General features: G+C 34.8%; 1 protein-coding gene across 1 annotated transcript in view; it reads right to left on the bottom strand.

Moving 5' to 3' along the window:
- Positions 1 to 24732, bottom strand: part of REV3L (REV3 like, DNA directed polymerase zeta catalytic subunit) — a 180687-nt gene that overhangs the window by 95709 nt on the left and 60246 nt on the right. The window contains exons 3-9 of the mRNA XM_039252205.1: positions 24176 to 24250; positions 17973 to 18133; positions 13483 to 13579; positions 9325 to 9419; positions 8217 to 8321; positions 7169 to 7253; positions 6933 to 7081 (exon numbers count right to left, since the gene is read on the bottom strand). Of these exons, the coding sequence (XP_039108136.1) occupies positions 6933 to 7081; positions 7169 to 7253; positions 8217 to 8321; positions 9325 to 9419; positions 13483 to 13579; positions 17973 to 18133; positions 24176 to 24250 (767 nt within the window). The remainder of the gene's footprint in view (positions 1 to 6932; positions 7082 to 7168; positions 7254 to 8216; positions 8322 to 9324; positions 9420 to 13482; positions 13580 to 17972; positions 18134 to 24175; positions 24251 to 24732) is intronic.

The raw sequence follows: 24732 nt of genomic DNA, 5'->3' as shown, positions 1-24732 counted from the left end.
ACACCTGAAAAACAAATAATCCTGTGAATGGGCAGAAGACATGAACAGACACTTCTCCAAAGAGGGCAACCAGAGGGCCAACAGACACAGGAAACAATGCTCAGTGTCCCTCATCATCAGGGCAATGCAGATCAAAACCACACTGAGATACCACCTCACGCCAGTCAGAGTGGCCAAAATGAACAAATCAGGAGACTATAGATGCTGACAAGGATGTGGAGAAATGGGCACCCTCCTACACCATTGGTGGGAATGTAAACTGGTGTAGCCCTTCTGGAAAACAGTGTGGAGGTTCCTCAAAAAATGAACAATAGAACTCCCCTATGACCCAGCAACAGCACTGCTGGGAATTTACCCAAGGGATACAGGAGTGCTGATGTACAGGGGCACATGTACCCCAATGTTCATAGCAGTACTCTCAGCAATAGCCAAATCATGGATAGAGCCTAAGTGTCCATCAACTGCCAAATGGATCAAGATGTGGTTTATCTATACAATAGAATACTACATGGCAGTAACAAAGAATGAAATCTGGCCATTTGTTGCAATGTGGATGGAACTTGACGGTGTTATGCTGAGCGAACTGGGTCAGGCAGAGAAAAGACAAATACCGTATGTTTTCACAATAGGTGGATTAGGAGAAACTTAACAGAGGACCATAGGGAAGGGGAAGGGGAGAAATAGTTGGGGAGAGGGATGGAGGCAAACCATGAAAGACTCTTGAATACTGAAAATGGGCTGAGGGCTGATGGGGGTGGGGGAGAGGGGAAGGGTGGTGATGGGCATGGAGGAGGGCACTTGCTGGGATGAGCACTAGGTGTTATATGGAAACCAACTTGACAATAAACTATGAAAGAAAAAACAAAACAAAACAAAGTATAAATTCAAAACAAAGTTTTAGCAAAGTAGACATAGCAGTGTTTCAGAAAAACACCACACTGTGACAAAGAAGAGTTTATTTCAGTAGTGCGCAGATAGTTTAACATTAGAAAATAAAAATTATTTAATGTAACTATATTATCAGAGTGAAAGGGGAAAAGTTTCAATAAATTTATTTCAATAAATTCAGAAAAGAACAGTTGGTAAAATTTCATTTAATATCCATTCATGATTTTTCAAAATCTAAAATTCATAGCAAACAAGAAATAGGAAAGATATTAACCTAATTAAAGTTATCTATGAACATCCTGTATAAATTTCAGGTTTAATGATGAGCTATAGAAGCCTTTCCCTTCAAAACCAGGAAAAAGATCATTATTTTTACTTAACAGTATTCTAGAGTTCTTAAATAGTGCATTAAAAAATGCACTTTTTTTTTTTTATGTATGAGTATGGGAAAAGAATAAAATTATTATTTACAGATGATGACTCTATACCCAAACTATCCAACAGAAAGGACATATAAAACTATTAGCACTAGGGCATTTTGGCAGCTCAGTCGTTTAAGTTGTGGGCTCCTGATTTCAGCTTAGGTCATGATCTCATGAGCCATAGGATACCATGTTGGGTTCTATTCTGATAGCGCATGGAACTTACTTGGAATTCACTCCCTCTCTCTCTGTGTCCTTCCCCTGCATGTGTGTGCACACACATGGATGTACACTCCCTCCCTCCCTCAAAATAAAAAGAAACATTAAAAAGGAAACTATTAGTGCTAATAAAGGTTGTTGTATGCAAGACTGACATATAAAAGTCAGTGAAGCTCCTAAATACCAGTAATTACAAGATGTAATTTTTGAAAGATAAACTTATAATTGAAACAATTAAAAGACACCTGGTGTATATTTAATAAAAGATGTCAAATTTTACGAAGAAAATGGTATAACTCTATTAAAAGATATGAAAGAAGACCTAGTAAGATGAGAAACATATAATTTTCATAGATGAGATGATCTGGCATACATAAAGATTAAAAAATGTTAATAAATCAGTCTACAAATTCAATAAATTCCCAATAAAATCTGAATAGGTTCTTCCAGAAATGAACAATCTGATCCTAAAATTAATAGGGGACAGTTTTTTTTCTTTGTTTTAAAGTTCAAGAGTAGAGACACCTGGCTGGCTCAGTCAGTGGAGTGTGCTAGTCTTGATCTCAGGTTGTGAGTTCGAGACCCATGTTGTATAAAGAGGTTACTTAAATTAAAAAAAAAAAAAAAAAAAAAAGATCAAAAGCAGACAATTTTGAAGTTGAACAAGATAAAGTCTGCCCCTGTTATATATAAACACTTACATATCAACAGTAATTACGACAATATGATATCAACGTAGGGGGATGTGACTACATGACTGAGGTGAGAGAATTCAGTGGGAATAAAATTTCTTTCAATAATATGTTGTAATAACTAGCTATTTATATTTAGAAAAATAGATACAATTAGATCCTTATCATATTCAAGTAAAATTTCAGATGCATTAAGGACCTAAATGTGAAAAACCAAGTTGTAAGCACACGTAGGCCTTCAGGAGAAAAACCTGCATTACATCAGGGTAAGAAAGGACTTGCAAACCTGGTACAAAGGCCAAATCATAAAGGAAAAAGAAGTTGTTACACTGACATCAAAATTGAAGATGCGTGAATAAACCTAACCAAAGATGTAAAAGATCTTTATGCTGAAAACTATAGAGAACTTATGAAGGATATTGAAGAAGATATAAAGAAATGGAAAAACATTCCATACACATGACTGGAAGAATAAACACTGTTAAAATGTCAGTACTACCCAAAGCAATCTACACAATTCCAATCAAAATTGCACTGGCATTCTTCTCAAAGTTACAACAAACAATCCTAAAATCTGTATGGAATCACAAAAGACTCCAAATAGCCAAAGTAATGTTGAGAAAGAAAACCAAAGCAGGAGGCACCACAATCCCAGACTTTACCCTCTACTACAAAGCTGTAATCTTTGAGACGGTATGGTAGTGACACAAAAACCAGACACACCTAGACCAATGGAATAGAACAGAGAACCCAGAATTGGACCCATAAATGTACGGCCAACTAGTCTTTGACAAAGCAGGAAAAAGTACTCAATGGAAAAAAGACAGTTTCTTTAGCAAATGGTGCTAGGAGAACTGGACAGCAACATGCAGAAGAATCAAACTAAACCACTTTCTTACACCATACACAAAAAAATCCTCAAAATGAATGAAAGACCTAAATGTGAGACAGGAAACCATTAAAATCCTAGAGGAGAAAGCAGGGAACAACCTCTTCAACCTTGACCACAGCAATTTCTTGCTCGATACATCGCCAAAGGCAAGGGAATTAAAGTCAAAAATGAACTACTGGGACCTCATCAAGATAAAAAGCTTCTGCACAGCAAAGGAAACAATCAGCAAAACTAAAAGGCAACTGATGGATTAGGAAAAGACATATGCATATGACATACTGGATAAAAGGTCAGTATTCAATATCTATAAAGAAATTACCAAACTCAACAGCTGAAAAACAAATAATCCAGTGAAGAAATGGGCAGAAGACAGGAACACACACTTTTCCAAAGAAGACATCCAGATGGCTAACAAACACATGAAAAGATGCTCAAAATCACTCATCATCAGTGAAATACACATCAAAACCACACTAAGGTACCACCTCACACCAGTCAGAATGGCTAAAATTAACAACTCAGGAAACAACAGATGCTGGTGAGGATGTTGAGAAATGGGTACCCTCCTGCACTGTTGGTAGTAATACAAACTAGTGCAGCTGCTCTAGAAAACAGTGTGGAAATTCTGCAAAAAATTAAAAATAGAACTACCCTACAGCCCAGCAATAGCACTAGTAAGAATTTATCCAAAGGATACAGGAGTGCTGATTCATAGGGCACTTCCACCCCAATGTTTATAGCAGCGCTTTCTACAATAGCCAAATTATAGAAAGAGCCTAGATGTCTATCAAAAGATGAATGGATAAAGAAGATGTGGAAGACTACTTGGCAATGAGAAAGAATGAAATCCTGCCATTTGCAGCAATGTGGATGGAACTGGAGGGTATTATGCTAAGTGAAATAAGTCAGTCAGAGAAAGACTGGTATCATACGTTTTCACTCATATGTAGAACTTGAGAAACTTAACAGAAGGCCATGGGGGAGGGGAAGGGGAAAAAATAGTTACAGAGAGGGAGGGAGGCAAACCATAAGAGACTCTTAAATACAGAGAACAAATCTTGATTTGATGATTACAGAGAACAAACTGACTCTTAAATACAGGTTGTTGGGGGGATGGGAGAGAGGGGAAAACGGGTGATGGGCACTGAGGAGGGCACTTGGGATGAGCACTGGGTGTTGTATGTAAATGATGAATCATGGGAATCTACCCTCAAAGCCAAGAACATACTGTATACACTGTATGTTATCCAACTTGACAATAAATTATATTAAAAATAATAAAGAAATAAATAGCAAAAAAATAAAAGTCATGGAAACATAATGCATACACGGTGACTACAGTCAAAAAAAACCAAACAAACCCAAAAAACCCCCAAAAATAAAACAGAATTGAAGATGCTCAAACACTTAAAATGAGCCAAAAATATGAATAAGCAATTCTCAGATAAAGAAACAAAAATGCTCAAACTTATTAGTAATCAGGAAATGCAAATTAAACTAAGAATATTCCATTTCAGGGAATCAGAATGGCCAAAAAAATTTTTTTAAAATATAAGCTCTAGTGGCGCCTGGGTGGCTTAGTCAGTTAAGTGTCCGACTCTTGATCTTGGCTCCAGTGATGATCTCACGGTCCGTGAGTTTGAGCCCCCATTGGGCTCTGTGCTGATGGCATGGGGCCTGTTTGGGATTCTCTCTCTTCTCTCTCTCTCAAAATAAATAAAAAATTTTAAATTTAAGCTCTAATACACTGTGGGAATATAAAGTTAGATACAATCATTTTATAGACCAATTGTGTAATATGGCATTACTACTATAATGTGGTATTTTTATTGTTAACATACTTCAAAATCTGAAATATGGAACTCTAAAAATAACAGGGCTTATGGGGGGAAAAGGTTAAGGCAAAACCAACGCAACTTTGTAACCACAGCACTAACAAAATCCAATAATTGGTACCTGAGGAAATAACTCTAATCAGCCCAGTGTGGCTAGAAGTTGTCATAGTGGATATTAAAATGCCCTGAAAATCACAGTATCAAAATGATGGGTACATTTTTAATAGAGTGGGGCTGGCAGATGCTAAGACAAAGCAAATGCAAGTAGAACTGAGTCAGTAGGCTGCCATTAATGTGAGCTCAAGAGACCTCAGGTGCAACCTGCTGCGAGTCAGAGATTGTACAATGCTGGGATGCATGTCTGAGGAAGGGGGAAGCCCTGGGTGTAGGTGCTCATTTTGATTTGTAGTTAATATGGTCAAGAGGAGAGCCTGGATGGCTCAGTCGGTTAAGCAGCTAACTCTTGATTTGGGCTCAGGTCATGATCTCAGGGTTGTGAGACCGAGCCCCATGTTGGACTCTGTGCTCTCCCCCTCCCTCTCTATTAGAAATAGAGTCTTAAAAAAAAAAAAAAAAAATATATATATATATATATATATACACACACATACGTATATATATATATATACACACACACATATATATGTATGTATATGTATATGTACATACGTATGTATATGTGTATATATATATATATGGATATACGTATATCCTAAGGCCTGGCAAATTACACTTCTATATGTCTTCTATAGAGAAACTCTTGCATACAGCCACAAGATGACAAAAATAACACTATTAGTAAGAAAAGTGCAAAAGTGAAAATCATCTAATAGCTGTAGAGAAGCTAATGAACTTGTTTAGTCACACAAAGGAACGCTAATCAGCAGCTAAAATGAGTGAACTAGAATCATGGATCAACAAGGATAGATCAAAGTTATTATGAGTTGACATAAAAGATACTCAATATCATTAGTAATGAGTGAAATGATACTTAAAACCATAATGGGATGCCATTTCACACACTAGGATGGCTATCCAGAAAAGACAAACAAGTGTTAGTGAGGATGCTGATGGTGGAAATGTAAAATAATATAATCACTTTGAAAAACAGTTTTGTAGTTTATTCAAAAGTTAAATACAAGTTTACCAAATGACTTAGCAATTCCACTACTTGATCTCTCTCAAGAGAAATGAAAATACGTATCCACACAAAGACCTACATATAAGTGTTTGTTCAAAGCAGCATTAAGTGCCAAAAAGTGAAAACAACTCAAATATCAATCAACTGATGACTCAATTAACAAAATATGTATATCCATAGAATGAAATACTATCTGGCAATAAAAAGGAATGAATTATTGATAGATACTACAACACAGATGAAACTGAAACTTAAACTAAATGAAAGAAGACACAAAAATTCACATATTGTATGCTTTGTTTTATAGGATATATCCAGAAAAGGCAAACTTTGAGAGATAAGAAAGTGAATTAGTGGTTACTAGGGGTTGGAGGTGAGAACAGATATGACTGCAAAGAGACACCAGGAATCCTCTGAGGTAAAGCAAATGTTCTAAAACTGAATTACGGGGATGCCTGAACAACTCTATAAATTTACAATTCATCATTGAATTGTACACCTTGAATGAGTGCATATTATGTTATACAAATTATACCTCATTTAATAAAAAACTATGTTGAATGAAAAAAGCAAGTTGCTTAATCTATGCCAAGTAGGACACCATGTATGTAAAAGTTTAAATCTAAAATAACAGTATATATTATGGACATACACATATAAGAAAATGTAAAATCATATATGGCAAGAGTTTATACCAACTTAGAATAGTGAGTGCTTACATCTAGAGATTAAAAAAAGGTAAAAGAATGGGAGGAACTTAGCTAACTCAACCAAATGTTAATATTACAGTGCTAGATATACAGATGTCTATTATGGTATTTTCTGCGTATTTGAAAACCTCACCTTTGCTCAACTCTGTATCTTTGTGGACTTCTACCATATTAGCTGGTGTACACTGAGGAATATCAGGAGACAGAACTTCAGAGCGTAATGTTAACTCAGCAGAGAACTCCTGAGATCCATCGCTGTAGTCCACAGATCCTGATAACGTTCTGCTTAATTAAAACATATCCTTTAAAACAAACTAGATAACAAAGCAATAAAATTAGTTCTGAGATCTAGAATAAATAAACACTTACACAGAGAAATCATTCTGTTTGAGAATTTCCTGAAGTCTCTTCTGAAAAATTTTTTCACTTTCTGTTGCTGGCACAAACCTGCGATCTTTGAATTTCAAAAGTGCATTAAAAAATGTAGATAACAAATGAATGAAATATTTCCCTTTTTCTTAGAGAAGCTTTTAAAATGGTAACAATTTCTTATCTTTCTCTTGACATATTTAATACTACCTAAAAGTAGTTCTATTAGAAAAGCAAACAAAAGAGAAATAGTTGTTACTGAAGCTATAAAATTAAGCACTTAAAGTCAGTTCAAGATTAAGTTCTATAATTATAACTTAAATCTAAAACAAAAACATTGTTTTGTACCCATAAATGTATTGCACACTCTGAAGCTAGAAATTTCTACCCTATAAAATATAATAGTTCTATTTTAGAAGGCATTCAAAATTTACCACAGCATTTTTAGTGCCCAAGACATAATAAAAATTTTAATTGGACTTCAATGTATGCTTACTTCTATATTACAAATATATTTACCTTCTGAATTAGGTCTTTTATTTAAAATTTTTTTGTTGTACACATGGCATTTATGTAAGCCCTCATTTTCTTCTATAATGTAGAATTTAAAACTATATAAAATGAGTATTTTCTTCAGAGCTGTCCAATTGATTAAAGTGGAAGTTTTTATGAACAAAACAGTACAGTGTTTGTAAGTTGGGACTCATGATCTTCTGTGAGTATTCTAGAACATGTAGAAATACAAAAGGCTAGAAAATACTAGAAAATAAAAAAGGAGCAAAGTGGTGGGGCAAGAGGTAAGGTAAAAACCAAGGACAATGAAGATGCCAGTTTCTTCTGGGGGTGGGGGTAGAAGGAGAGAACAATGAATGACACCTCAGAGGTAAAGAATTACAGTTCAGAGTAATGACAATAGGAAAAAATACACAGAACAGAAAGGTAATTTGAAAAATAACATTTAATGTTAAGGTAAAATCTCAATGGCTTAAACTTTTTCATTAGAATATCTAGTGTAAAAAAAATCACTTATAAATTGTTAGGTTTATACCTTGTGATTCAGATTGGCTAATTTGAGAAGTTTCATTTCTGTTTCTTCGCCGTTGCTTTTCATCTTCCCATATGGCCTGGAGACCAGGGTTTCCACCAATTTGAGCTATAATCACAACAATACTTCAATACAACAAGGGTCAAAGTGAAAAAAAAAGAAATCCAAACTTTCAGAAAATAAATACTGCCTTACAAAAACACAACCGTTACCTGTTTTGTGTAATATAATGACCAAACTGTCCAACTTAACATTTATTACATTCCTCCTTTTTTAGTTTTCTTCCTACTGGCTCCCCAAAACCTAGCAAGTGAGTAAGATCCAAACAGCTGATGACAGGCAATATACCTAAGAGTCCCCTCCCGTTTATATCACCTGAAAATTATTAGTTTAAAAGGCAGAGTATATTAAATTCTTTTATGATGGCTAATGTATTTAGTGTCACACTTACTTTAGGCTTATGTCTATGCAAACATACTCACATAAATGAAAATATTCATGAAAAAATAATGACTATCTCATCAGAGGTTAATAAATCTTCATAACATTTTGCATCCTCCTTCTAGAACATGTTACTTCTATAATAAGATTTTCTTCCCTACTTTTCTCACTGTATTTTGGTCATTAAATTTTAAAAATAAAAACCTATAGGTGCGCCTGGGTGGCTTAGTCGGTTAAGCGTCCGACTTTCGCTTAGGTCACAATCTCGCGATTCGTGGGTTCGAGCCCTGCGTCGGGCTCTGTGCTGACTGCCAGCTCAGAGCCTGGAGCCTATTTCAGAGTCTGTGTCTCCCTCTCTCTCTGATCCTCCCCTGCTTACGCTGTCTGTCTCTCTCTCTCTCCTAGAAAAAAAAAAAAAAAATATATATATATATATAACAAAAAAAAAAAAAAAAAAGAAAAAGAAAACCTATAGGGGCACCTGGGTGGCTCAGTCAGTTAAGCTTCTCTTGATTTTAGCTCACAGTTTGTGAGTTCGAGTCCCATGTTGGGCTCTGAACTGAGTGCAGAGCCTCCTTAGGATTCTCTCTCTTTCTTTCTACACCCATCATCCCCCTCAAAATAAACTTAAAAAAAGAGAAAAGAAACACATTAATAATTGCACACATACCTTCAATGTCTAGCCGATTTAAGATATCAGCAGCCACAGCATCCACTTCTAATTCACACGTACTCTGTGGTTCAACACCTTCCAGTATTAAAGAGCTGTATTAAAAAGATATAAAAAAAATACAATAATCTAGGGCACTTGGCTGGCTTAAGTGGTAGAGCATGCAACTTTTGATCTTGGGGCTGTGAGTTCAAGCCCCAAGTTGGGCACAGAGATTACTTAAAAAAATAATAATAATAAAATAACAGATTAATCACATAAGAGCAAATTTTCTGAAGACTTTGTTTATAGAATTTTTCATGTTGAGTGATATTATATTAAGTCACGACGGTTCTCGAAACAATTGTTACTGTGTGTATACATATAAAGACATTAAAAAAAAGAGGAAAAATACAAAACTTGCTGTATTGACAACTCTTGAGATCCTTTTGCAGTATATTTTACATATTATGGTTCATTATATTTTATATATAAAGAATGCACGATGTTTTAGCATGTGGGTCATATCCAGGGTAGAATGGGATTAGATAACAGAGGGACAAGATAGGGATATATCAAAAACCATATACATATGCAATCACTTGCCTAGAGGCATCTTGCTCAGCAATCATAGACAGTTGTTAAAAATGATGACAGAGTATGCTACAAGAGATTGGGGAAAGGGAACATACTGAAAATGGGCAAATGATACTGTTCTCCCTGCCCTCAACTACTGCTAAGCTGAGGAATGCTTTAAAAGTCTCCCTAACTACAAACTGAGAAATCATAGGAGTTCAACAATGCAATCATAGCTAAGAGAAGTGGTGATTAATTAATTAATGACCATGAGGTCATTAATTTTTATGATAACTACAGAGGATTATGCCCCGTTAATGCTGTGTAACTCAAAAGCATTTTGTTTTTCATCAGAGCCACAAAAAAATAAAATTAGGAAGACACCATATATATGTCCCTGCTTGATAGAATGAATGTACCTCTAATGTGGATACCAGTTTACTCATTCCAAAGTTTAGATCTCCTACTAACACAGACCCCAAATGAAAAGGAGAACTTTTACTAGAAAGTGAGTGATGGCAGATTTGATTAACATTTTTATTTGAAAGATTTTCTTTTTATGTTTTAAGAGAAACATATTAGCGAAACTTCATTTTCCATTGTCTATCCCTCACAAAATCTGATGAAACATTATAAATTTCTTAAACCACAGAATTGTTATAGTTCAAATCAAATATATACATAGATATACATCCAGATAAAAAACACACATATATCTTTTTACCATTGATACAGAAGGGACATATTAGCCAACCTATCACAATATATCCTTTTTACTTCCAGAAAAAAATAATTCTCAATGTAGCTTGTTTTTTTAATTCATATAATTTAATAAAGTAAGTTTTGCCATGAACTGAAGTAGTAGATAAAATACTTTTTGGTCAACAGTTTTCTCCTTATACTAAAAAGTTTCACAATTTTTGGAAGAATTATATTGTAAATTTCAAGGGTAAATTTTCCAGGAGTAGCACATCTGTGATTAAGGAGGGGAACAATAACATCACAAAATGCAATCTCATAGTAGAAATTTTTAACTATTTCTTGCCCTTATTACAAAATTACTTTAGACATTCAGAATAGGAAGTGTTTCTAGGAAAAGGAAATAGTTTTCACAATTAAAAATGTCTCCAGTAGATAAAACACCAGAAGTAAAACTTGAGTTAGCAAATACATAAAAACCATTCATTATAGTCATGAATAGTAGATAAGTAATATGACAGTAACTAGACAATTATGCTTCTCTGAACATTTCTGTTCCTAGCTTAAAACAACAGACCTACCAATTAGAATCATTGAGGGTGGAGCTCAGACATCTACAATTTTAAAAGTCTCTTTCAATCAAGTGATGGGCAGTCGGGGTTGAGATTACTTCAGTAGACTTGACATTTGTGGATTCAACATTCTGACAAATGACCCTGAAGGGTCCATGATATGTGGTAATTAACAATGAGTTAACCAGTAAAGTTAGCAGGACTGATAACTGAGCACTCCCCATCTCTTGAGTTTGCTGCTCTCTGTTTGTCATGGTCCTTGTAATAACGTTTGCGAAGAAATATAGAATATTTGTTTAAAAAAAAAAAAAAAAGGCATCCAGCAAGAAGGTGCTAGCAACACTGGGAACAGAAATGAGACTGATAAAAATCTAATAAGAGTACTGACTTATGGCAAATTTTTTTGACATTATGTTATTTGGACTTGATGAAATAATGGATTTTCATATTTATTATAAGCATCTCCAAAATACAAAAATATGGGATAACCTGAGACAAAAATATATAACTATACTATATTTATTATAGATTCTAATTCTGAATACCTTGTGTAATTTCACTAGTTTGCCTACTCATATCTTTGCTCATAATTGGTTGTTCGTTAAGAGTAATAAAATAGGCTCCTTTTAAAAACATTCTAAAATACAAACTTTTCATTATAATATATAGGGTTTCCCTAAACTTACTTCTAACCAATAAAGCCTTACTATGATCTAACTAGAAAGTTAGTTTGCTTACAAAAAGATTTCAAACACTAATAAACTCTTGTCTTACTTGATCATGCAAAATACAAGTTATTAAAGATATAAAACTTGGAAAATCAAGGGCTCTAGTGAATAGGTAAAATCCTTGGGTCATGCTGATGTACTCCAATTTCAGAGAGACAGACAAACTGTATCACAGGCATAAAAAAAATGAAGAGAGCAAGTAACTTGTTGATCACTTTGGTCTGGGCTGATGAGAACTTGAATTTGATGTGGTAAATAATATCCTATCTAAACTTAATACCATTTCAACCTGATTAAAAAATAATTCTGCCGTATCTGAGAAGAAACCAAGAAGCACACATATATGCATATGTTTATGTGTGTGTGTATGTTTGTCAGAAAGTCCTGATACTTGTCAAGGTCAATCAAGAGGTAAGGTGAGTCATTTCACTTTGAAGTCCTTGAAGTTTTATTCTGGTATAATATTCTTGTCACTAAATAATATGTTTCTATCATTATTTAATGAGATTCTTTCTTAGAGGTCTTTCGTTTTTTTAGTGTTTATTTTTGAGAGACACAGAGATAGAGAGAGAACAAATGCGTAAGGGAGGGGCAGGGAGAGGGAGGGAGACACAGAATCTGAAGCAGGCCCCAGGCTCTGAGCTGTCAGCACAGAGCCCAATGTGGGGCTTGAACTCACAAGCCATGAGATCATGACCTGAGCCAAAGTCAGATGTTTTAACTGACTGAGCCACTCAAGTGCCCCTAATGAGATTCTTTCTTAACTTCATGTCAGACTCTACTGACAGCACAGTGCTCTGCATCAGGCAACAGCCTGGAGCCTACATGGAATTCTTTCTGCCCCTCCCCCATGGTAGACTTTCTCTCCCTCTCCTTCCCTCCCTCCTTCAAAATAAATGAATAAACAGTTTTAAAAAAATGACAAATTACTTATTCATACACAGTATGTCAACCGACTTTTTTCCATAAAAACATTTAGAAATTTGGGGGTTACTTTTTTCAAAAATATTTGCTACTTAGATTTTAAATTGTAGTTTTGTGATTTTTATTTGACAAGTTATAGGATATCAATTCAGAATGCACAATGAAGACAGATGTTGGAAAGAAGTATAAAAATTTATACCCAGATTACTTTTATTAATTAGGTAATAACTAGGTCCATTTTCATCCTGTTTTCAAGGTCTGTGTTTAAAATCTATGATTCCATGTAACATACTAATGTTGAGATGTGCTTCTTTGACAAACTTATAGACTTTTTTTTCTGAGAGAAAGAAAGAAAGAAAGAGAGAGAGAGAGAGAGAGAGAGAGAGAACAAGCGCAGGAGAGGGTCAGAGAGAGGGAGACACAGAATCTGAAACAGGCTCCAGGCTCTGAGCTAGCTGTCAACACAGAGCCTGACGCTGGGCTTGAACCCATGAACCGTGAGATCATAATGACCTGAGCCAAAGTCGTACGCTTAACCGACTGAGCCACCCAGGCACCCCAGATAAACTTATAGATTAAAAACAAAAAGTAAGATTAAAATTAAATTACAACAGCCACTGATTTTTGAATACAGTAGGATATACATAAATAGGTTTTTTCCTTTTACAACATTAACTAACCTTGGTATTTCATCTTCTTCCCACCGAAATAAAGTACCAGTAAGAGAATTTCCTGGTAGCTGATCCTTGCAAGATCCAGTTGTATGCAATGGATCACCTAGGAATAGGAAGATAAAAGAAGGTAAGTTCTACTTTTAACTTGCATATACTTACTGCTATAAGTAAAATAATACATAAATATGACTAGTTCCTAAAATTGTGTCCTTAAAATTCATATACACACAGGAATGCATATGCACAGTTGAAAATAATGGCTCTAAACTAAGAGGAGAGAAAAGTGTAATATAGATATGAGAGAGAAATAGCTACAATGCTTACATACTAGTATGATACATTTAAATGTGTCACTGTGGTAGGTAGAATTAAAATCTCACTTTGAAAATAATGAAAAGTTAAGATTGTTTACAGACTTTAAATTCCTAGGGTATTCTGTAGGAGTCCCAATTAAAATTCTAATGGAAATCAGATTCCAGGTAAAATTCAAAACATACTTTAATACTAATCCCTGAACAAAGAGAAAATACGCAATGCATTCCAGAAGTGATAGCAGTTAACAGTGAATGGAAACCTGGGGCAAATGCAAATACAATTTGACCAGAAGTAGAAGAAGGGACAATGCATGTTTGCTTAGTTGCCTAAGTTTCAGGAACTGAGTCCTGATGTCATGCTTTAGAAGTAGTTTCTAAATTCTAGCAATTGTTCTCCAATCTATTGTGGGAATTTAAATTCTAAGACAAAGCTTAAATGAGTGACATAGAATCCTAACATTAAGAAAGACACTAATTTTGCAATTTTCTAATTCAGCTAAATTTAATACTGTCTTGTATTTGCTCAGCTTGATCAAAAAATGGTGTAAATAAGACTGATGTCATCAGGTATTACCATCTTTGTTATTTCGGCAAAACATATGCCAAAACATGTAACTGATTCTACATATCTTTAGAAGTTTTTAAAGGCTTTGCTATCAGGTGGTCAGGACATTATTATGAAATTACTTTGTAAAGTTGTAAATTACCATAAATATTATTTTCTAATAAATTTATGTGAATAAAAATCTATACATGTTTACTGATTCAGGCAAGCCTGGGTGGCTCAGCAGGTTAGGTGTCCGACTTCAGCCCAGGTCATGATCTCACGGTTTGTGGGTTCGAGCCCTGTGTTGGGCTCTGTGCTGACAGCTCAGAGCCTGGAGCCTGCTTCAGATACTGTGTCTCCCCCTCTCTCTGCCCCTCCCCCACTCATGCTCAGTCTCTCTCAAATATAAACATTCAAAAAAAAGTTTACTGATTCAAAGTTATCGACATAAAATTTCACATCTTACGTATATTTTTTATGCATTGTTTTAGCATATTTTCCTAAAAAAAGGGGAAACTCCCTAATTTAAATGCATATATATAATTTTTCAACTGTGAATGGTAAAAAATATAAAATGCCTCTTTAGTGCTCAAAATATTTATTTACTTTATAGGCTTCACTTTAACAACTGTAGTAGTTAGCACCATTTCTAGTTCATCTGACACTACTTGATGATGTGACTGAAGTACTGAGGGAAAAATTGCATATGCATATATACTATTAAATTTTCTACATCTTTTTCACTTTTGAATTTACTCTATTTTCTTTCTTTTTTAATTTTTTAATGTTTTATTTATTTCTGAGAGAGAGAGAGACAGCGTGAGCAGGGGAGGGTCAGAGAGAAAGGGAGACACAGAATCCGAAATAGGCTCCAGGCTCTGAGCTAGCTGTCAGCACAGAGCCCAACACGGGGCTTGAACCCACAAACTGTGAGATCATGACCTGAGCCAAAGTTGGACACCCGACCAAGTGAGCCACCCAGGTGCCTCAAATTTACCCCATTTCAAAAGTAAGACTACATTATGTACTAGGTTAACTTGTCTTGTAAGATAAAAATGTTAAGTTATACATATATGTAATATGTAGATATTAATTTACCATAAGTTTACTGTCAGTTTAACTGTGAGAAACATGACAAAATAAATACAAAAAGTGATTCACTTATTCTTCCCATGATTTCACTATAGTCTTTTATATATTCTAATTAACATTATACTACTCATCTAACTTCTGTATCTAAAATAAATGCCTTACATATATTTGAGAACTCAATCTTTTCTCAGACTTTTTACATACTGGAAACAAACTTTTATGAAAATTATTTCTTTTTCCTATAAATGCCTCCTGTTCATGGTCTATAATCTTTTCCATTCCTCAATCCTAATTGAACTCTCATCTATATTTGATACTGTTAATCAGCCTGTTATATTCTTTTGTCCTGCAAAAACCTTTTTATTTTGGAATAATCTTACAATTACAAAAAAATTGCAAGGATAGTACCGAGTTTCCATACACTGCTTAACAGGTCTTTCCTACTGTTAGCATTTTGCATTACCACAGTACCTGTGTCAAAATAAAGAAACTGACACTGGTACCTTAATATTTAACTAAACTAGATATGGCATTTGACTTTCACCAGTTTTTCCACTGTTGTCCGCTTTGTTCAGGATCCAATCTAGGACCCCACATTGCATTTAGCTATCATGTTTCCCTAGGTCTCCTCTGGTCTATTTCTCAGTCTTTCCTCATTTTTCATGGCTTTGAGATTCATGAGTACTGGCCAGGTAACCTGTAAAACATCTCCCCCATCTCCATCTGGGTTTGTCTGATGTTTTTCTCATCATTAGACTGTGGTCATGGGTTTCTGAAAGAATATTACAGAGATAAAGCATCCTCATCACATCATATGACACCACTGGGGACATTAACCTTCAACATTTGGTTAAGAAATGTACAGTTCTATGGGTTTGATAAATGTATAGACCCAAGCCAGTACCGTACGGAATAATCTCTTCACCCTAAAAGTTCCTCTGTACATTTGCTTGGTAGTCAATACTACCTTCTCCTCCAACCCCTAGCAACCATTAATATGCTTTCCATTTCTATCATTTTATCTTTTCCAGAATGTTATATAAGTGGAATCATACCATTAGTAGTCTTTTATGTCAGCCTTCTTTCACTTAGTAAAATGCTTTTAAAGGCTCAACAATGTTGTGTGAATCAATAGCTTGATGTTTTTTATTGATAGGTTTTATCAGTTTATCCACTGCCCACAGTTTATCCATTGTCCACAATAATGTGGACATCATGGTTACTTTAGACCTTTGGTAATTATGAATAAAGCTGCTATAAACATTTGCATACAGGTTCTTGGTTGGGCAGATACAACTTTTAAATCACTTGGTGGATAAATGAGAAGGAATGCAATCACTGGATCATATAGTAAGTCTATGTTTAACACTATGAGAAACTGCCAAACTATATTCCAAAGTGGTTTCATTATTTTGCATTCCCACCAGCCAAGAATGAGAGTTGCTCTCCTTCCACATCCTTACCAGCATGTATTGCTAATTTTTAGATTTTAGCCATTCTATGTAGTGGAAGCTCTCTGTGGTGTCAATTTGTATATGCCTAATGGTACATTATGTTAATTATCTTTTCATGTGTTTGCCATCCTTACATCTTCTTCTTTGCTAAAGTATCTGTCCAGGTCTTTTGGGCATTTTTAAATTTAATTTCTTTTATATAATTTTTTTAATGTTGTTTTTATTTCTGAAGCGGGGGGGAGAGACAGCATGAGCAGAGGAGGGTCAGAGAGAGGGAGATACAGAATCTGAAACAGGCTCTAGGCTCTGAGCTAGCTATCAGCACAGAGCCCGACACAGGGCTCAAACCCATGAACTCTGAGATCATGACCTGAGCTGAAGTCAGACGCTTAACGGACTGAGCCACCCAGGAGCCCCTAATTTAATCTGAGAGAGAGAGGGTAGAGCAGGAGGGAAGGATGAGGGAAGGGGGTGAACGGGGAGAAGGAGAGAGAGAGGGAGAGGGAGAATATCTTATGCAGTCTCCAAGTTGAGCACAGAGACTGATGTGGGACACTGGGATCATGACCTGAGCTAAAATCAAGAATTGGATGATCAACTGACTGAGCCACCCAGGCGCCCCTTGGCCATTTTTAATTGGGTTTTTGCTTTTTTACTAAGAGTTCTTTATATGTTCTAGATACATGTAATTTATCAGATATGTAACCTGAAAATGTTTTTCCCCAGTAAAACACAGTAGTAAAAACTACAGGATTTCTTTTAGAAGTGTTGGAAATGTTCTAAATTTGATTGTGGTGATCATTATACAATGATGTGAACATACTAAAAGCCAATGAATTGTCCATTTTCAATGAGTTGTATGATATGTGAATTCAACTTTAATGAAACTATTACCAAAAAAATCTTTTGAGATTACTTTTCCATATTTTGAAAAAGAATTCTTGATAAACCCTAATACCATTCTGCATATTTCTTTTTTATTCTTTATCCACCCAGTAGTTATTTTCTAAGTACATGTTATTTTATAAATAATCAATTACATTAACATTTGTCTCAAGTTTTAATTTGAACTTATGAAATCAACCTTACTTTTCCTTCTTGCTTTTCGGAACTTCACAGCAGCCAGATTTATTAAATTCATTCCATACAGATTGTAGTCAATGAACAGCTGTAGGAGGTAGGGAATATGCGCTTCATGAGGCTGGTAAAATTTATTCATTATGGCTCCACTTTGCAAAAGTTCACATATCCTAGGTTAGAAAAAAAAGTTACATTCTAAAATTATGGTTCCTAAAAAGTTAAGTGAAACAATAATTACCCTACTATAGAGAATGAAACACATTATATTAGCACACAAATCTTTTATTTAAATTTTACTGGAAATTTGTATTTTGTTAGAAATTGAAAGTTTAAGTTTTAAAGTCAGCTGCACACTCTGAAAATGACAAAAAAAAACTTGGATGAAGAGTATTTTGACTTCTAAAACCAACTTAATATGAACTATATTAAAAAACCGAAATGTCATAAGTTTTTAAAATATGAGCTTTTCCTTTTAAAAACTGAGAAAGGAACTGAAGTACATGAAACATCTAGAAGGGATATTAATAAGATAAAGTCACAGAGGCTATTTCTGCAAAGCCTTCCTGAAGTCTCTAAGCAAGAGACTAAATGATGAATTAAAGATACTTCTACAAAGAAAAGGAAGAGTATTTCACACAAATTAAATTATACATGTAAAGGGTCATAAGAAAACGTGGCTTATTTGAGAACTGAAACCACTGAGTGTGGCTTAGTGACAGAGGCTGTGGGGAGTGTGTCTATGATGGGGATGGGCTAGAGAGGTAATGAAAAGTCAGATCATGCACAGCTTACTAAGACATCTCAAGAAATAGCAGAATTTGTCTCCGACGTGAAGAGTGAGGAAGAGAAATGACCATGTTAGCTAGAGAACACACAGGACTAAAGATACAAGTGAGAAGGCTATTGCAGAAAACTAAAATGATGCTGGCTTTAACAAAGATCATGGCAATGTGTTGATTCAGGAGACAGGCAAAGAATAAAATGGTCAAGCCCTGATGACTGGCTAGATGTGGAGGGTGTGGCAGAATAGAGGAGTTGAAGATGATGCCTTGATTTCTTGGTGGTGCCACATTTATTGGAATAGAAAGGGCTGGATGAGAACACGTTTCTTTGCAGATTTTCTGGAGGAGGACTAAGAATGAACTCAGTTTTAGACACAATGGGGGTTAGGTATAGTAAAGTATTAAGGCATATTTCCATGAAAATACTGGTAAGAATTATTTTATTTATACAGCAAAGGCAGCTAACATATATTGAAGCATTAGGTACTGGACATTGTGTTAGGTGTTTTAAATGCTTAATCTCAAGTAATCCTCACTACAAACCTGTGATATCACTGATCCAGAGCTCTGGAGGAAAATTTAGGCTATTGATATATACCTGGAAGTCAAATACATAAAGATTAACAAAGAGAAAAACCAAAACAAACCAAGAGAGTAGATAAGACTGTACAGTGAGGAGGAAGTACAGAGAGAAAAGATGAAGGCCTAAGACACAACCCCAAGAACAGCTGCAGATGTTCAAGGAGGAACTAACAAAATAATATAAATTTGAATGATCGGACAGTAGGAGGAAAATCAGAGGAGGTTTATATCAAAGAAACTTAACACTTAAGGTTATTTTAAGGCACTATAAACACTGACACAAGGTCAAAAAGGTGTTAACTAAATTTAGCAACATGGAGGTCAATGATTTGACCACACAAATCTTCTGAAAGGGTCTCAGGAATCTCTAGTGCACACTTTGCTACACTGATGGGTTCTATTTTCTCTATGAAGTAGGAGGCAAAGCCTCAGGAGGGGCTTAGTTAATATTTGAGTAGAGAGGGTGAAGAATGGTAAGAAGATAATTTGAGAAAAGCAGAAATACGACAGGGCAAGGAAGGGCCCAGGTGAAATTGAAGACCATGAATTCACAGTGGCTCCATTCTGCTGTGATTTTTTTTGTTTTTGTTTTTGTTTTTGTTTTTTTTGTATCCTACAGTGCTCAGAAGCCAGAGTTTAGCAGAGAAAGGGAGTAAATAAATGGATTAATCCAGAATTGATGGTTTCACCTGACAGACAAAGGAGTTGGGAAGATAAAGAGTAGAATCTAAGATGGAAAGGAAAAAAAATTAATTGCAGCAGAAGGCTACAAAATGGAACAGTAGTAGTGAGGCTAGAGAATTTAAAACCTAAAAACAGGTAGAATGGGAGTAACTCAGGGACAGAGTTGAAAAGATTAAAAAAAAAAAAAAAGGATGTAAAGAGTCTTATTAGAGCCATGAAAAGGTTCTATAACTGAATTATAGTGCGTAAATGTACAATTCAGTAAATTTACTAAAAATCACTGAACTGTGTATACTTAAAATGTGTGAATTTTGTGGTAGATAAGTTATATCTCAAAAATTTATTTAAAAAAAAGATTACCGTCAGAAGCCAAGATGTTTGCATTTAAAATCTCAGAGGTAGGGCAAGTTCTAGAGTGTGGTGAGAATAGACAGTTCAAGAAGAATGGAAGTAAAGCTCACAGGAGATGACCAAGTAGAGAAAGCAAAAGGCCAGTCTCCAAATGATATGTTGCAGCATTCATTCATTTATTCCACAAATAGTTATTGACTATAATGTAGTGGATACTGTTCTAAACACTGAGTACTAAGGAGCAAACATAGCAGAAAAAAGCCTTTGCCTGTGGACTTACATTCTAGCATGATACCAATTTTATATGGAAAATTTAAAAAGAGGATATGAATATACTTGTATATATATATATATTTATGAAAAATACAAAGACCTACACCAAACTCTTTAACAACTACTGCCTCTAAGGAAAAGAGTTATTAAGAATTAGGGTAAGGGTAAATTGTAATTTAACATTTTTCATATATACTATAGCCAGCATTTACACAGCACTTATAATGTGCCCCGCACTGTTCCGAGTGATTTATAAATAACTTTGTTCAGCGTAACAGCGTGCACTAACATCAATCCTATTTACAGATGAGGAAGATAAGTCACAGAGACATTAAATAACTTGCCTAAAGTCTCTCAGCTGGTAAGTGGCAGAGCCAGATTTTGAATACAGGCAATGTGGTTTCAGAATCTACACTCTTAACTACTACATTATGTATTAGTTTAATACTATAACACAAATGATTCATGTATAAAGGTATTATAAACAAATACCCCAAAAGGGGGAAAAATTTTTCTTTCACAGAATCCTTTTCCTTCATAGTACATACTACAACTTTTGGTTACATATTTGGGCTACACATCTACTGTCTGTATCTTCTGATATGCTAGAAGATCCCTGCGGGCAGGAACCAAGTAAACTGTTTATCACTGTTCACAGCAAATTCTATAGTGCATTAAATAATGTGGGTATTTTACAAATATTTATTTTGAATTAAATCAATAAATGAATGTATCTCTCAATAAATCAGGGAATTTCAGATAGGGACTGATATAAACTATGTAATTTAAAGCAAACTTACTGGAAATAGCTTAATAAGTATTTGATTGCTATAGTCATAAGAAAGAAAAGCAGATTATATTTATATATTTTCTCTCAAAAACAGTATGTAGGCTGGAAAAGAATAGAGCTCTTTGTGATCAATTTAGGAAAGTTTCATGTAAGATCCAGAACTTAAGATCGAGTTAAGCTATGAACGAAAGAAAAATCTGAAGCATTAAACACAATTTGTTAGAATTAGTGTTGACTCACTAAGAGGAATTTTGGGAATAAGAAATAAAATTTCGAAATATGAAAATAAATGAATCAATAAATTATATTGCTTATGCCAAAAAAAAAAAAAAAACCAGTATGTAGGCTATTTATAAAAGATGTATGCAAATTTTATTCAAGGTTCCCTTTCTAGCACACTTGGATGACATGAGAAAGAGTAGAAATGACTAAGGTGTACTCTCCTACCCACTGTATGCGCAAGAAAGGGTTAAGAGTTCACAGGGACTCTTAGGGACTCTTTTGGACTCTAAGGATAGGAGAAAGTGTGACCAAAGGGAAGTGGTACAAGAAAATCATTGTCTCTAAGTGCCTATTCTGGAAGATGGTTTTGGTACCCTACATAACAGAAGCTGTTTGGGATAAGGGTAGAGGCAGATTACAGAGAAAATTAGTTTTCACTGGTTACTTGGAGGAGGGAATAACCATGGGGATTAGGGTACTGATTCAGTGAAGGCCTCACTGAGGGTAAACCTCATATCCGGGATAGCTGTGCCTCTTGGTGCCTAAATTCACTCTGGGGAAACCTGCAATATGCTCCTTACCAAAAGATTATCTTTTGAAACTTAGTACTTAAGCCCTTACACTGGGGCATCTCATACATTTCTTTTTGCTTTGAAACTGAAGAGCAAATTTCTCCTGGTATTGAACATTTGGTCTGCTATTAGGGCACTAATATCCTACAAGGCAGCCATCATCTCTCCATATCTACTTGTACAAGCTCTCTAAATCTAAAACAGAAAACCAGCGGTTAGGGACTATAAAGCAAGGTCCCTTCACTCTTTTTTTTTTCTTTAAATAAATAATTATTTTAATTATAAAAAAAAAAGCATAATGGGGTGCCTGGATGGTTTAGTCGGTTAAGCGTCCGACTTTTGCTTAGGTCATGATCTCGCGGTTCGTGGGTTCGAGCCCCGCATCTGGCTCTGTGCTGACTGCCAGCTCAGAGCCTGGAGCCTATTTCAGAGTCTGTATCTCCCTCTCTCTCTGACCTTCCCCTGCTCACGCTGTCTCTCTCTCTCTCTCTCCTAGAAATAAATATTTAAAAAAAAAAAAGCATAATAAACAAAAATACAAACATATGTATGAACACGTTTCTGTTTAATAAATACACAAATATAAAATAAACCAGTGCTTTTCCCTTGCCTTATGGCCAATCACATTTTCCCATTGTAATAAAAAGAAGTACTTGTTTACACTTCCATAGCTTTCTCTAGCTCTATCCAAATATATACAAACACAGAATTGTATATAGAACCATTCTTTGCTTTCTCATTTAAATGAGCTCAGTATTTTCCCAACTGCTCCAATCAAAAGATTATATACCAGCTGCATCATGGATATGTTGGACACCACATATAGATCTATGTAATTATTTTTATTCATCGCATATTATTCCACTGTATAATTATAGTATAAATAGGGTCAACAATGTCCCGATTAATGAACTTCTTGATTGGTTTCTCTTGCTTTGTTTTGGCCACTAAAACAATGCAGCACATATCTTTGAATATACATTTTTATACAACAGATTAAAGATTCCCAATAGATACAGTGTCAAAGAACATGTATACCATTAATTTTGATAGGTAATGCCAGATTTATCAGAATATGACAATGTTCTACTTTCTCATTATGATTTGCTTTGTATTTCTATGACTGCTAATGAGGCTGAGCAGATTTTCATTGTGAATTACCAATAATATCTTTAGCCATTGTTTCAAATATAATGTAAAACTTTATCTCACTGGCATATAGGATTTCTTAGTTTTCTAATATTTCTAATATTTATATCTTTAATTCATCTAAAATTTATTGGTGAGAAATAAGGGTCTATCATTCACAGCTTACATATGAAAAGCCAGCTTTAATCTCATTTTTTATGGAAACATACATTTCCCACTGAAATAAAAAGCCACTTTTACTAAATATTTAGCTAATTATTATATATACTTGGATCTGCTTCTTTTTCTATTCCATTGTTAATTTTTCTCATGGCCAGTAACATGCTATTTTATTTTATTTTAATTTTATTTATTTTTTAATAGTTTATTGTCAAGTTGGTTTCCATATAATACCCAGTGCTCATCTACCTGTAAGTGCCTTCCTCCATGCCCATCACCCCCCTTCCACTCCCCCCCACCCCCATCAGCCCTCAGTTTGTTCTCGGCATTCAAGAGTCTCTCATGGTTTGGCTCCCTCCCTCTCCCCCACTATTATTCCCCTTCTTCTCCCCCATGGTCCTCCGTTAACTTTCTCCTAATCCTCCTATATGTGCAAACATATGGTAGCTGTCCTTCTCTGCCTGAAGGTCCCTTCACTCTTAAAACATCCTTCCTAGAGGCCAAGCCATGGATCTCTCTTTGCACATAAATATACTATTATGGTCCCTTTCTTTAATAATGCTACAAATGATACAGTCCTTTCTTCTAGATTTTTCTTTTTATTATTAAAATACTTAAGGGATAGTTATTCATATTTTATCTTTGTACCTTTTTACCATCGCAGGATTGTAAAGATAGATCTTCATAAAGTGTCTTTCCTTCTCATGATAACCATAAAAAGGCCTGAAACAAAAGAAAAAATATTTCAAATTATTTTCATCATCCAGAGATGAAGCAATGCAACTTATTGCCCTAATTAGACTCAGCTGGCCTAATTCAGTCTTATTTATATTCAGTATTACCCTAAACCTCAAAAACCAAACAAAACTGCTCTAAAACCTTTCAATTAAATTTACCACAGGTTAACATATAAAATATTGAAATCTGGTTACTTCTTTTAAGTTTAAAAATACCACTTTCAAAAAACGAGGGACAAAAAAAGTGCCAAACTATTTACACCTTAATTTCAATCATAATAACTCTACTAAAAAATGGCTTTTTTCTCTATACTCTGAACATGTATGAGAAACCCAGAGTCCTTTCAAGTACCTTCACCCACTTCTGATTTTCTGTCAAAAACTAAAGCTCTTCATTAACAAAGTCCTTTAATTAACAGCACTCATGTCACTGTTTGTTTATTACTAATTTTACAAATTCACTAAGCA

Source organism: Hyaena hyaena, unplaced genomic scaffold (genome assembly GCF_003009895.1).
Source record: "Hyaena hyaena isolate Hyena2069 unplaced genomic scaffold, ASM300989v1 scaffold_412, whole genome shotgun sequence".
Taxonomy (NCBI): Eukaryota; Metazoa; Chordata; class Mammalia; order Carnivora; family Hyaenidae; genus Hyaena; species Hyaena hyaena.
This window is presented reverse-complemented; position numbering and strand designations above follow the sequence as displayed.